This window comes from Rattus norvegicus, chromosome 19, assembly GCF_021556685.1.
Source record: "Rattus norvegicus strain SHRSP/BbbUtx chromosome 19, alternate assembly SHRSP_T2T, whole genome shotgun sequence".
In the NCBI taxonomy this organism is placed as follows: Eukaryota; Metazoa; Chordata; class Mammalia; order Rodentia; family Muridae; genus Rattus; species Rattus norvegicus.
The window spans coordinates 24,361,042-24,374,587 of record NC_141552.1 but is presented as its reverse complement, the minus strand read 5'-3'; the positions used below and the strand labels follow the sequence as shown (position 1 = coordinate 24,374,587).

The window sequence follows — 13,546 nt, the reverse complement described above, 5'->3', positions numbered from 1 at the left end:
GAATTAAATAGATAATATGTAATCATGGAAATTTTGAAGTACCATCCATTTTTCTGTTCATTAAATCACTCTTCCTCATTTCATTGATCAAGTATGTATGTTTTCTTTTCATAGTTACATGTATAATAAAACCAGCATAAAAACCTTCAGAATTGTATAAGCTTTCACTTTTAACAAATTAAATTAGTTGTTCTTTGTATTTCTGCTGAACATTTAAATGTTCTTTATATGTCCCAATGCAAGTTTATTAGGTACCTATAAACTTTAAACTCTGTTCCTGAGAGCATGAGTACTATTTAATCATATAGTAACTACACTCAGGCTGTCTTTGTATTAGAACCAATTATATCAGACTCTAAGAAAAATTACTACTGCGTAAAAGTTTGTGTGTGTATGAGTGTGAGTGTCTGTGTGTGTGTGTGTGAGTGTGTGTGTGTGTGTGTGTGTGTGTGTGTGTGTGTGTGTGTGTGTGTGCAGTACATGACCAAACAACTTTCAGGAGCCATTTCTCTCCTTCTGTCATGTGGGTCCCAGGATGTAACCCAGATGTTTGACTTTGGCAATAAATAATATTACCCACTAAATAAATAAATAAACAAACAAAAACAAGCCACAAATCAACTTTAAAAGTAAAGGCCAGAAGTTCACAGAATAGTAGCATTGGCCTTACCATATCCTTTCTTTGGGGATAGGAAAATTAATGTTCTGAAATCCATGACTTTCAGGAATTGTGATATTCATTGAAATTCAATTCCTTTGCAGATGCTCCAGTTGTTGTGGCCAATTGCTAGAAAGGTCAGCTTAAGCTTGCAGGACGCCCACCATCCCTCCCCCCACCCCACCTCCACAGAAAGCTCAAAAGACACTGCCCAGAACTTACTCCACATTCCCAGAACCACTTTCTTTGTCCATCATTTCCTTGAGACGAAAGGTCAGACTCCTTCACCCTAGTCTCTCCACAATCGACATCCTCCCTCCCAAAACACTTCTAAGACTGGAAAACATGTCTTAGGATGTATCTGCCAGACTCGGACTGAGAGAAACTAGGGCACTGGTTGTCACTACAACATTGGTGACATAGCAGAGGATGCCAGAACTCTCTAGGAGACAATAGAATGTCCAAGAAGGGACAGCAGATGTCATGGGGAGCAGACTTTGCCTCCCTGCTAATGTTCTCCCTGTACTGAGCATAAGCTGAGGTGCCCTTTCCAGGAGACTTTCCTGGGGCAGAGTCACTGAGCATCTCCTGCTTCCAAAGCCAAATTTTCCTCAAGGCTTGATTATAAAAACCTTAGTAATTCCTATGCATCTAAATGAATGTTTCCTTCCAAATCCTGCCCAAAAATGTCTCATCCTAACTCAAATTATCCTTCTTCACCAATATTAGCCATTATAAATTCCTGAGAAATAATACCAATGTAGAACTAGAGTTTCATAAAGGTTACTCATTGTCAGAGCCCGAATGTGCAGAACTAGAGTTTCATAAAGGTTGCTCATTGTCAGAGTCCAGATGTGCAGGGCGGGACGTGCCTGAGGGAGAGCCAGAGATCGGACTTGCCAAACCAGCTATCAGCCCCAAGGACACTGACCATCCGTAGCTACCCCCTCCCCTTCCTTCACCCCCCTGAGTGAGATGAGTCACCCTACCTGCCTGCCGAGCTGCTGGAGAGCACGTACTCCTTGCTGATGTAATTTCGCGCCGAAAGTAACTGTGCACCATTTGAATTGACCAATCATGTGCAACCGCGTGAACGCCCCTTACCTCCCCTATATAAACCCCCGAGTCTGGAGGCTCGGGGTCGATTCCTCTGTCTCCTGTGTGAGATACGTGTTGACCCGGGATCCCGCTAAGACCTGGGATCTCGTTAATAAAGCTACCTCTTGCTGTTACATCAAGAATGGCTCCTCGTGATTCCTGGGGGCACCCCACCCTGCGATCGGAGCGAGAGACGTGGTTCCCCGTTTAGGGGTACGCTCTTTCACCAGTTTTTATATGCACTCAAAATGTTCTCCTGTCTTATTATGTACAGGTGCTTGAAATCACATCAAGAAATAGCCTGCATGGAAGGTTGCAACATGGGTGTGTGTTAGGGGAACACTCATGAAGCCTTGTGCTTAGCATTCAACGGTTGCCACAAAATTCCTTAGGAGGAAGACTTGAAATCATTATGGTGCTAGAAACAGTGTGCAGGCCAGTTGGCAGAGGAAAGTGAAACATTAGAGCCACCATTGAAGGCTCCTGTTGGGCCCTACCTTGGTGTTTCCCTCCCCCCTCCCTGAGCCTTTCAGCCTGCTACAGGAAGAAATTGTTTACACCTTTGACAGCTGCTCTTAGCCCCTGATTTGGGGCTGGGATTTTCCATGGCACCCTTCCTCCCCACTGAGCTTTCCTGCTTCTTGTTTTTATGAAACTGTTTATGCCCCTGATTGGGCTGGAACTTTCACCACACAGACTTGTCCTATTTTCCTGGTTGGGGATTTTCACCTGCCTTGTTGATTTTCCACGGCTTTTGCCTCTGGTATATAAGGAGATCTCAGTAAAGCCTTGGTGGCACTGGCTAAAAAGGGGTGACCCGTGTAAGTGTTTTCTTTCAACCCCACAAACCTACACCTGATATTCACACACTGTCGGCGCAGGCACTGACAATAGGTATCACAATAGAAACTAGTAACTAGATTTAAACAAACTATCACATTAATGCCATATTTCGTGGTATTTTTTTTTTTTTGCTCTCCTAGAACCTGGAAGAGGCTTGTGGTTTTCTAATCCTACTCATAATTTATTATCCTTCCCAACACTATGGGCTTTGTTCTGTTAATGCTAACAGCGCCATCCAATACCTAGGATATTTTCTACTGACATGTGTGACGTGAGACAAAACAGTCCCTGTCATCCCTCACCTGAATAAACTTCCTTAGAGGACTGTGTAGTTGGAGGGTCCTTCTTTCCTCTCCAAGATCGAGAAACATTTCCAGTCTCCAGACAAGTGTGTCAGCCATTGTCCAGTGACTGTCTTGAGATGTCCACATTGTCAGCTGAGTGTCGTCATCCAGCCTGCCCTGTAATTGTTGTAGATGATTAATAGGGTTCCAGCCCTAGGATTTAATTCAGTGCTACAGTACCTGCCAAACATGCTCAAAGCCCTAACTGCCACCCTAGTCCTGGGTGCTCTAGAGAAAGAAAATAAAGAACCACATTGTCTATCAAGTTTCTCCTCCAATAGAAGGAGAATCTGCATCGGGTCTTTTAAGTAACTCTAAGCCCCAGCTTCCCCACAGCTCCCTCCATCGATTGCACTATTGGTGCATTTTCAGTAATTCTCACTTTATTTTTGGTTTGCAAAGAATATGCACCATGTAAGTAAAGTGTGTGTGTGTGTGTTTGTGTGTGTGTGTGTTCATCCATGAACTCACTATAAATTATTATCAAATGACCCAGAAGACCGTGGAGAAACCTGTCGATGTGCATGCAGAATTATGTTACTACCGTTCCATGGCACCTTGCAGGTAACACTGAAATACTGGGCTGCTTTAATAGAGCCTAAAACCAGGCTATGCATGGTTTTCGGTGAGATTGTGATGTGCAACACCACAACAGAGATCAGCAGAAGCTTCATTTTTTCCATGCTGCTGTTACCAAGTGAGGCAAAGCCTCATCCCATAGAGAGTCTGGTAGGATCTGATGAAAGGAGTAAACTCAGGGTTGAAATCAAGCCTTTAGAAACAAAGAGAAAAATACAAAGTCAAGGAAAGCAAGAGCTGTCTTTTTCTTTTCTTCCTCTTTTTTTTTTTTTTGAGAAGATCCACAAGAGAGACAACCCCTTCCTCAAACTAACAATGCACAAGAGAGACAATACATGAATTAAAAATCAGAAATGAAATGAGGGACATAACAATAGACACCGAGCAAATTCCAAAATCATTAGTTCTTACTCCCGAGGACTTTACGCCAGAAAACTGGAATATTCATTCGATATTGTTGATTTTGTAGACAGATAACAATTATCAAAGTTAAATCCAGATCTGGGAAGGTATCTGAATTATTTCCCCTAAGAAAATAGATACACTCATTAAAGGTTGCATACATTATATATTATATTGCTTTCTTTTTGCATGATTAAACCCCTTCAAGGACAATTAGCTATGTTATAGAAAGTGTTACTTTTAAAACAAAAGGACAAAGAGAGAAATTGAGGAATCATTGAGATACACTTCCCAGACAGGATCAAGGAAAGACGGCTGAGAGATGCAAGCAGGGGCTGGAACGCTGCCCTTGAGAAGAAAATGTTTTTCTCACTTTACCTTACACTATGCTGTACTGTGTCCGTTTTTTGTGGAAGCAGCTCTCATGGTCTCTGGGGTATGACAAGTAGATTGTGATACTAGCAAGAGGGGTGACTTGCTATACAGATATTTTAAGGAGAAGCCTTTGCTTAGTCTCACTTCTTTGCCTAGTCTTGCCTCAGTCGTTCCTGATATCATGGGAATAACGATCTTATTATATCTTGCCAAAAGGGAAAGTGAGGTAATCCATATTCATGCCTGTATAAGGGTTAATAAACTTGCAGCTGCATGCAGTTGCATCTGCTTTTGCTTTGCATCCCCTGTGTCCTGGTTATTTGTGACCATACCTGGGCCCCCAACACACTAGATGTTGACAAGCATCACCCTTCTCACTGTCAGGTTTATTTTCTTTCTTTTTTGAAATCTATGATGTGGAGGCGTATTACAGCAACAATATGAAATAGCAGGCAGGCATGTATGAAAATTGCTGTGTTTAAGCTAGGTGTGGGGACAAGTCCTCAAAAGGAGCTGTTAAGATGGGAAACACATAATGCATTTGTTGCTGGAATTGAGTTGCCTCAGCTGTGTTGCTCTGCCTGCTCAGTGTCCATTCAACATCACTCTGTTTCTACAGAGGAACTCAAGGTTTGCCCCAGCCGCCTGTGAGCTGTGATATGGGCAGAGAAAGGCCAGGACACAGTGGTGATTTCCCACTCCTCAGTTATGCTGAATTTTCCACCACTGTACTTGTATACACAAGTCCAGTGTGGTCAGTTATTATAGATATTTGTCATTTCTTACAGAGGGCAACTATGATTGACTACACCCAATTCTACAAAAAACAAAATTCAGGAAACCTGGCCCTTGGCAGCAATGAATCAAGAAATATCTAGGATGGTGGGGCATGAATTCTGCCAAGCAATGAACTCAGATAGGTGGGGTTGTGAGGAAGATGTATGGTTGAATATCCCAATAGATTCACGTTGTATCATCTTGATTTAATCTAAGGACAAAGAAGTGCAGTATCTCTGATGGCTTTCTTCTAACCCCTTGAAAGGTTAAGTGGGGTTTGACCTCAGTTCTTCATTCTTCTTGCTGGGGCAGCAACACTCAGGGAAGCTTGAGATTGCCATAGGCACAGTATTAGGCTAGAAATGCTGAGTAGGTGATACTAAGTTGTTCAGATGGTGATACCCATTTCATTTGTTCTTAACGTGGACCTAAGGAAAGACAGATCAAGGTCCTTAGAATACAAAGATCATTTCCAGTTTTTTTCTACCTTTCCTGAATGAAAGACTGGTTGGCAGAGAATGGTAAAAATTCAAGAATTGGTAGATGATGCTTTGAATGAAGGGTGGGTTTCTGTGCTGGTTTTAGACAGGTTCTCAATTACCCCATCTTGTTCTCTACGTTGCTCGTCAGGTTCACTTTGAGCTCAAATAAAGCTGCTTCTACTTTCCAACAGGTAGTCTTACAAAGGGGCCTCCAAGGACTGTGAGGACAGCATTAGCCAATGAGAATTGAGGTGTGTAACCCACAACTATAGCTTTATCTGAAAGACCCTCAGACAGAGGAGACTCTCGCTCCAGTCCTGAGGACAATCACCACCCCATGAACACACAGGACTCAGTCTTGATGTAAAAACAAGAGGTTTACTTTGGGATACCAATGCACTGGGGCTCGACACGGTCCTCACGAGGAGGGATGTGAGGAGCCTCAAACAACAGAAATGTACAGCTTAAACAGTCATTTATGATCACACAGTTTCATTAGCTCAGCTATTTCAGTGCCAAGGATAACTAGGCAGATGTTTCTCGTCCTGGGATAAGGCCGTAACCACATCAATGTAGCTATTTCAGTAGGAAGGATGTCTGACTTGATATATGTTTTCTTATCCTGGGGTTCCCAGGACAAGGACCAAGGATATCTGTCTTGGCAGGTGTTTCTGTTCTGGGGTTCCCAGGACAAGGCTATAGCGATGTCAGCCTATAGCACAGCTGCATTCAGTACCAAGGACATCTCACTTCTATAGTGATCAGTCAGCTTCCCAGAGATGTTTCCTGTCTTGTAATTGCCCTGCAGTAAATATTTTCTATACCCTCTGTTCTTATGGTCGGGCAGCTTCCTAGAGAGTGGGTGGGAATGTGCTTTCTGTACTTTCTGGTCTATTGTCTAACGTCTAGGGGCTAAGCGAGGGCCAGCTTAAAAGATTCTCATGCTTAAGAAATGGCTGTACTGATATCAAACGGGGATCTTTCATATCCACTTTCTTCCAAGTCTACCAGCCATCTCAGATTGGTGGTGTAATATGCCTGACAATCAGGACACAGAAAAATAACTTGATACACAGCAAGGACATGGCAATCATATCCTGTGTCGTTATGTATGTTCTGGATGAGGTTTGTTAAAATGACAATATTGCACAAAGCTTTATATAGGACCCATCAAATTAAGGGTCACTATGCACTGTCATAGCTAAAATGGCCTGGTCAGAAGTGACCACTGGATCACTCTTCTGTAACTTCACATGAGAGGCTTGTGCTTTTTGTGTTTTTTATTTTTGTGGGTTTTTTTCTTATTTATTTATTTATTTATTTATTGATTGATTGATTGATTTATATGTTGTCAGGAAGATAGTTCAAGTCATGGATCTGCCCCCAAAATCTGAGCTTTGCTACTAATACTGTAAACAGTATTAGTGTATGCATTCAATAAAATAACTGCCTTTTTTTTTTAGTACGATACATGCTTTTGTGTTTTGTGGGGTGATCCATGAAACAGGAGTGAAGATGCTTGTTTCTTACTCTGTCCACTGAGTTATGTCTCTAGGCTTCTCCTACTCCTTTGGCTGCATCCCCCCCCCCACATCTGCTGACTATTTTATTTTTCAGATGAAATCACACGTTATAGCTTAGAGAGGCCTGTAAGCAATCCTGCTTTGGTAACTTAAGTGCAAAGAGGAGAGCCCCACACTCAGTCTGAGGGTGCATTCACTGGTGGATCCAATATTTCAGTTTCCTCTCCTAACAGATCACCACATTGTTGCCAGGACCATAATGAATGCAATTCTTTCTCCTAAAGAATCTGGTGGCAACTGTCAAATGTTAAGCACAAAGCTTCAGGTTGTACCTATAACACACACCCACATTGCCACCTATCCTATAGGCTATTTCTGGGTGTGATTTCATGCACCTGCACATGATGAGACAGGAGACCTCTTTGGCTACTTATAGGAACTGGTGTGATTTCTCAGTAATCTTTAATGGGTAATATTGCTGACTGAGGAGAATTTGAGGTAGGATGAAACACTTCTGTGCAGGGATTGGGGAGGAAGCACTCATTTAGATACATAGCAATGACTTAGGTTTTTCCAATCAAGCCTAGAGCCAAATTTGGCTTTGGAAGCATGTGGTGCTCAGTGGCTATGCCACAGGGAAGTCCCCTGAAAAGGGTCCATCAGCTTTTGCTCAGTACAGGGAGAACATTAGCAAGGAGGCAAAGTCTGTTCTCTGTGACATCAGCCGTCCCTTCGTGGACATTCTATTGTCTCCTAGAGAGACCTTGGAATCCCTGTGATGTCACCAGTATCGTTGTGACAACCAATTCCCTACTTTTTCTCTTAGTGTCCAAAGGATATATCCACAGACATGTTTGCCCATCTTTGTAGGCGCTTTGGGAGAGTTGATGTTGATAGAGAAGAGTCTAGAGTGAAGCAAACGAAACCTAACGGTAATGATGGACACAGGACATGGGGAATGTGGAGTAAGTTCTGGGCAGTGTATGTTGAGCTTCCTCTCAGGGGTGAGTGTGGGGGCCTTCAGCTGGCCTTTATAGCAATGGGCCACAACCACTGGAACATCTCCACAGATATTGAATTCCATGATTATCACAATTCCTGAAAGTCAAGGTTTTCACATCATTAGTTTCTCCATAACCACATGGAGGATATGGCAATGCCTATGCTATTATTGGGTGAACTTCTAGTCTTTACTTTTACAGTGCATTCGGTATGTTAAATTGATATTATAACACCACCAGGAGTCATGGAGGGTATAACTTTTCTGAATTAAACAGGGCATCAATGTACTTCACTTTCATTGCTTCTTTCAATTCAGTGACTATCTGACAGTAGTAAGAGGGAGAGAACTGTGCTCCTGGCCATGACCTTATATTCTTAGAACTCCTCTGACTACCTCTGGCTGACGGGGCCAATCTTACCTTCATATATTAGAGGTTCTGTGTGGCAGATATTTTTCTACAGTAGCCAAACTATATGGAGCAGGTAGAGAAAGAGCCTGTAACCTATTGGCACTTCTGGGGCATTTGTCATTTCAGTAGGGGGAATTAATAAGTCTGTTGACCATGTCCTCCCCGTACATGACTTTTTAATGCAAAGTTATTGGACTAGAGTAACAGTGTAGGATATCTGAGTTTCCCTGATCAATCAAGTCATTGTGGATGCTGAATTGATGATCTGACTTCTGAAACCAGAGGGGTGAGGGTCCTGAAACCAGGTTGTAGCCTGCGTACCTGATAATAATCCTGGAGAAGGCATCTCTCTGGTACTTGTAAGCCTGTGTGGGCGGGCATAGGGAACACCTGGCTGCTTACATCTCTTGGTCTCTATATAGTAGTGGGGGGACTGTGATCCATTTAGGATGCCTCTTACACAGACCAAACTTCTTGCAGTGACACTGGCTTCCAAGCATGTTCTCCTGTTTAGACCTCACTGTGGTCTGTGTATGCTCTATGCATTCACCCCATGCGGGTTCACTTGTGTTCTTCTACCTACAGCGGCCTGCAGACAGACGTCATCCCCTGAAAATATCCTAAACAAGGTGCAGGACAACGAGGAAGAGGAGAGGCTGAATAGAGAACTGGAGCTAACTACCAAGGAGAGAAATGAGCTGACAGATCGCCTCCTTTATGTGACAGGTGGATCCATGAACAAGAGGTATGCATTGCTCCAAACAAAGGACCTTGTTCTAAACCTCATCTCCCATAGAGAGGAGATTCAGAACCTGACCCTTACTGAGGAGTGAGTTTGGACATGGACTCTCTGATTCTGCCTGTTGAAAATCTGAACTTGTGATCTGAGGAAGAATTCAGGGATAAAGTCACTGGAGCATGAGTTCCCAGTGTACAATTGGAAAGCCCTTGACAAGTGGCAGCTTTGCAAGGTTCTAGGTGCTGTGAGTTTGTGGACAGTGTTTGTACTTGCTAGGAATGTGACTGAACGCTATCATCTCATGGCAGCACCCTTAGGTAACAGGTCCCACATTGTTCATCTCCATGCTTAACTAGAAGGCCTGAGGCTCTGGCCTGTTCCTTCTTGTCTGTGTGCCTTAAACACTGAGACAGTAATGGTGCATACATTTCTAATGATTCTCATTGTGCTCTTTCCATATTTGTCTCTCTTTCTCATTGTCTGAGTCTGTTTAATTTTCTTTTCTTGTGGGTGTGTCCCAGTTTGTGTGTCTGTGTGTGCACAGGTCTGCATGCATATGCACAACTTTTATATGTTTCTGTGTCCCTCCACCCTTGGAATTTAGGGGTCTGTTTTTTGACCTCAGGATATACCTGTATAATAGTTTCATGGAGGTGTAAGTACTTTATTTTGGAAGCCCCACTTTCAACAGTACAGTTCTTTGCCTGTGTGGTCACATTTGTCTATACATTTGTATGCCTTGAGCAGATTATAAGTTTGTGGCAATATCTGGTCTCATCTCCAGAATTATGTGTACTGTCTGCCTCTAGAATATTAGTTATTCGGCTTGTAGCATTCCACTTGTCAAAACAGGAAAAATGAAATCAGAGGTTTCTGGATGTGTGTGTGTGTGTGTGTGTGTGTGTGTGTGTGTGTGTGTGTGTGTGGTTTGGTAAGCTCTGTGGCCTAGGCTCTTGACAGCATAACAGGTTTGAATGCAGATCCAGCCCTCCTGATTGAAAAAAGTGAGCCAGGGAACCCTTTATCTGGGTGCTTAGCTTCTGTTGTCCTGGGCACACAATTCCAAGTTTCTGAAGCTGAAGAATTCAAATATGTAGAATTCAGAAAGTGTCCTTCCAGGACTGGGGTAGTACAGGACACAGCCTGAGTTCATATAATCCTAAACCTCGATGTTCATTGGGTTCTATCTTCCTGGGGCCAGCCCCTACTTCAGGCCAAATCCATTTTATGAAAACTTGAAGATAAAGGAGAAAGAGGTCATGTCATTACTGCACAACTTAGACACAAAGAACATTGAACATCGTGAGAAATTTCAGGAGCTCAAGAAGGAGATTAACTTCTATCGGTAAGTACTGGTCAGAAGGGCCCATCACTTGTGGAATGGCCATTGCTGCCTCTCTTTGTTCTGGACTGGAGAGCCTGCAGCTCTGGGTCCAATTCTTCTGCTGTTTAAATATCACTGTGCTGTGGGTCTTTTGGACTCAGTTTCAGTTCTTTAAGAGACTGTGACTTCTCACCACAGTGTCTATGCATCTTTACAAGGCTCTGGATAGAACTACACTGATTCAGGCATCAGAGTGTTATTAGGCCAACCTGCGGCTCTGGGGTCTTACCAGGTTTAACAAAGCTCAATGTGTGGACCACATGGTTTGCATGACCTCCCTTGGTCATACTGTCCTCTTGTGTTTATTTGCTGCCTACTAATTGATGCTGTCCCGATGCATTGGGCTCTCATGGGTAGTTGTAGATCCCTTGTTCTTTTGGACAGACATGGACTCTTATTGGTGCTTGGGTCACAGAAACAATTTATTCTTCCCTGGATTGGCCATTTGCTGTTTGTGCAGCAGCCTTACATGTATGGAGATGTATTCTATGAAGTCTTTATGGGTATCTGGGTCCTGGTGGACTTTGTGGGATTTGGCAGTTGGAATGGGAGGAAGAGGCTTCAGGATCTTACTATGCAGAGTGTGTTTCCAGCAACCTGCACAGCCGGCTCCTGATGGACCAGGCATGTATGAAGAAGAAGTTGGTCACATTGAAGCAGGAGAGCAAGGAGTTACAGCGATATTTGTTTGAGTTGAACCCGAATGATGAAGATGAACAGGAGAAGGCCAGCAACCTCCAGACCCAGCAAAATGTGGTAGGAACAAGCAGCTGAGTCAGATTAACAATGTCTGATACCATTTGCCTATTGGATACATCTTTGCTTCCCCTATCACCTTTCTAATCTCCCCACACCCAGTCAGTCACCCACCTTATGTGATAGAGTTATTCATTGCTCTGTGTATGCACAAGTATTCTGGGATGTTAACCACTCTTCAGAAACTGAGTTATTGGCAATTATACTTCTCTGCCCTTTTTGAAACTGCAATCCAGAAATGGTGACAGAGGAATAACATATCATATGACTGCATCTCCCTATCACAGATTGGATGCTATGAAGAGTTTTGAACGAGTTCTTGGTCGTGTGACAAAGGTCATACAGGGGTCATGTTATGGTTGGAAGCACCTTGTAGGGATAAGAACCAAGTGCAAATGGCAAATGAGTCCTGGTCATTGGCTTTGATCTGGGTATCATGTGGCCTTCTCCTTTCTTCCTGCACCCCAATTAGGTCTCTCCCGATTTCCCCATTCTTGGTTTGCACTGGTAGAGTCTGAGGAGCAGCTTGTTCTCCCACAGTACTGTGAGGGTTGCTGGTGATGTTCCCAGCCTGCAGAGATATCAGCAATGATTTCAGTGAAAAGATCAGTGCTGTCTGTCCAATGCAGCTGAGGGGACTGAAGGCAGCAACTTGACAGCTGGTATGCATGTCCCCACCAAATCAGTGTCTTAATAGCTGCCTTCTCCTCCCAGGTCTCAGAAACTGCAGGAGACATGGCATAGGACGGATCCCAGGAAGACAGCCCCCTGAAGAGTGAGTTTCTCTGTCAGGAGTTCCCTGTGACGACAATCCTCACAGTCAAAGACTTTTTGGGGGAATATTCTTCTTCTCAGATAATTTCCTTAATGTATAGAGACCCTAAATTTATGTATCCGTATGCCAGACTGTCTGGTTGAGGTCCTTCTCCTTTCTCATACGGACAACACCATTTGAGAGACATCTGAGGGGACTGCCTTGACGTCTTGTCCTAGAGGAGAAACAGCACTACAACTGTGTTTCTAAATGTTCATTAAGAAAATGCTGTTAAGAAATGTTTTTGGTTATGATTTTCATTGAAGTTTTCTTTTTGTTATTTCATACTTATATATTCTTGTTACTGTTTTTCATTTTTTATACCATTTTAGTTGTTCATTTTATGCCTGTTTTTTGTAAATTGTATTCCTTATGAATAAAAATTGATTTGTAACTCTTGACTCTTAAGACCATCTTATTCAAGGGTCCTTTCCCCTCCTGTAGACTTAGAACTGACAGCTAGATATGGATCTTTGCATGGTCCAGGCAGCATGGGTAAATAGGGAATTCAAAGCCACCAAGGTGTACACAGGGTGATAGTGTCTTTTGTGTGGATAATGTGACTTTTTTTATGGACACACACTGTATGATGTAATCACTGACATACTGTATCCATGCTGTATTGTCTTCTGCTCATCCTAGTCTATATCAGTCTACAACACACATTCCTTATTGACTGTGTGCACCAGATATTGAGTAACACACACTCATGCCTGTAGAGCTGCAGAAAAAATGACAACTTTCACAAAGGATTATAGAATAATCCTAATCGAGAACCATGTGCCTCAGTTTTTCTTACAATACAGCATTAGTATTAAACCACAAAGATAATGACCATCAACGTCATTTTGGGAAATAGGTTTTTATAGGTGCTGTTTCACTTGATCATTCATATGCTGTGTTTTTTATTGTTGCTGATTATATTTATTTTTATCATTTAACTCAATGGATCTTTTTTTTTCAAATGCATGTCTGGTCCACTCCTGAGTGCATTTCCCTCATGATCCAAAAGAGGGAATAGCATTCCCCATTGTAGATGATTGTTAGGGACCATGTGGCTCTTCTGAGAGAGCAGCAGATGCTCTAACCTGGGAGTCATCACCACAGCTCCTGTAGGTAGCTTTTGTCCTTCCAGGGCATGTGCTGTACTAGGTGGACACGATCACCTCCCATTTAGGAGAGAGATCTCAGGAGATGTGTATGTACAGGTGGTTGAGCAGTGCCTGCTCAATGTGGTAGGCTGCTAGGCAACCAACTGAACCCCAGCCCTGCTCCACCTGCATTCTTCGAGGCAGAGTTTCTATAGCCCAGGATGGTCTAGAATGCAGCATCTACCTATGTCTTTTTTCCACTAATGCTA

At 43.0% G+C, this 13,546-nt stretch overlaps 3 protein-coding genes across 4 annotated transcripts in view; 1 reads left to right on the top strand and 2 right to left on the bottom strand.

The window, feature by feature from the left end:
- Positions 1-13,546, bottom strand: part of LOC147999196 (disks large homolog 5-like) — a 133,021-nt gene that overhangs the window by 63,588 nt on the left and 55,887 nt on the right. The window lies entirely within an intron of this gene.
- The window catches only part of LOC147999200 (disks large homolog 5-like), a 202,808-nt gene that overhangs the window by 144,195 nt on the left and 45,067 nt on the right, over positions 1-13,546 (bottom strand). The window lies entirely within an intron of this gene.
- LOC147999203 (disks large homolog 5-like) lies at positions 7,868-12,592 on the top strand. Of its 2 annotated transcripts, none has more exons than XM_087596384.1 (5): positions 7,868-8,013; positions 9,079-9,238; positions 10,434-10,577; positions 11,210-11,372; positions 12,087-12,592. In XM_087596384.1, exons 1-5 carry the CDS (start codon positions 7,932-7,934, stop codon positions 12,114-12,116), a joined length of 579 nt encoding a protein of 192 aa, XP_087452510.1. In that variant the 5' UTR covers positions 7,868-7,931; the 3' UTR covers positions 12,117-12,592. The 2 variants fall into 2 exon arrangements, with proteins under 2 accessions (XP_087452510.1, XP_087452509.1); XM_087596383.1 differs by having other exon boundaries at positions 7,919-8,046.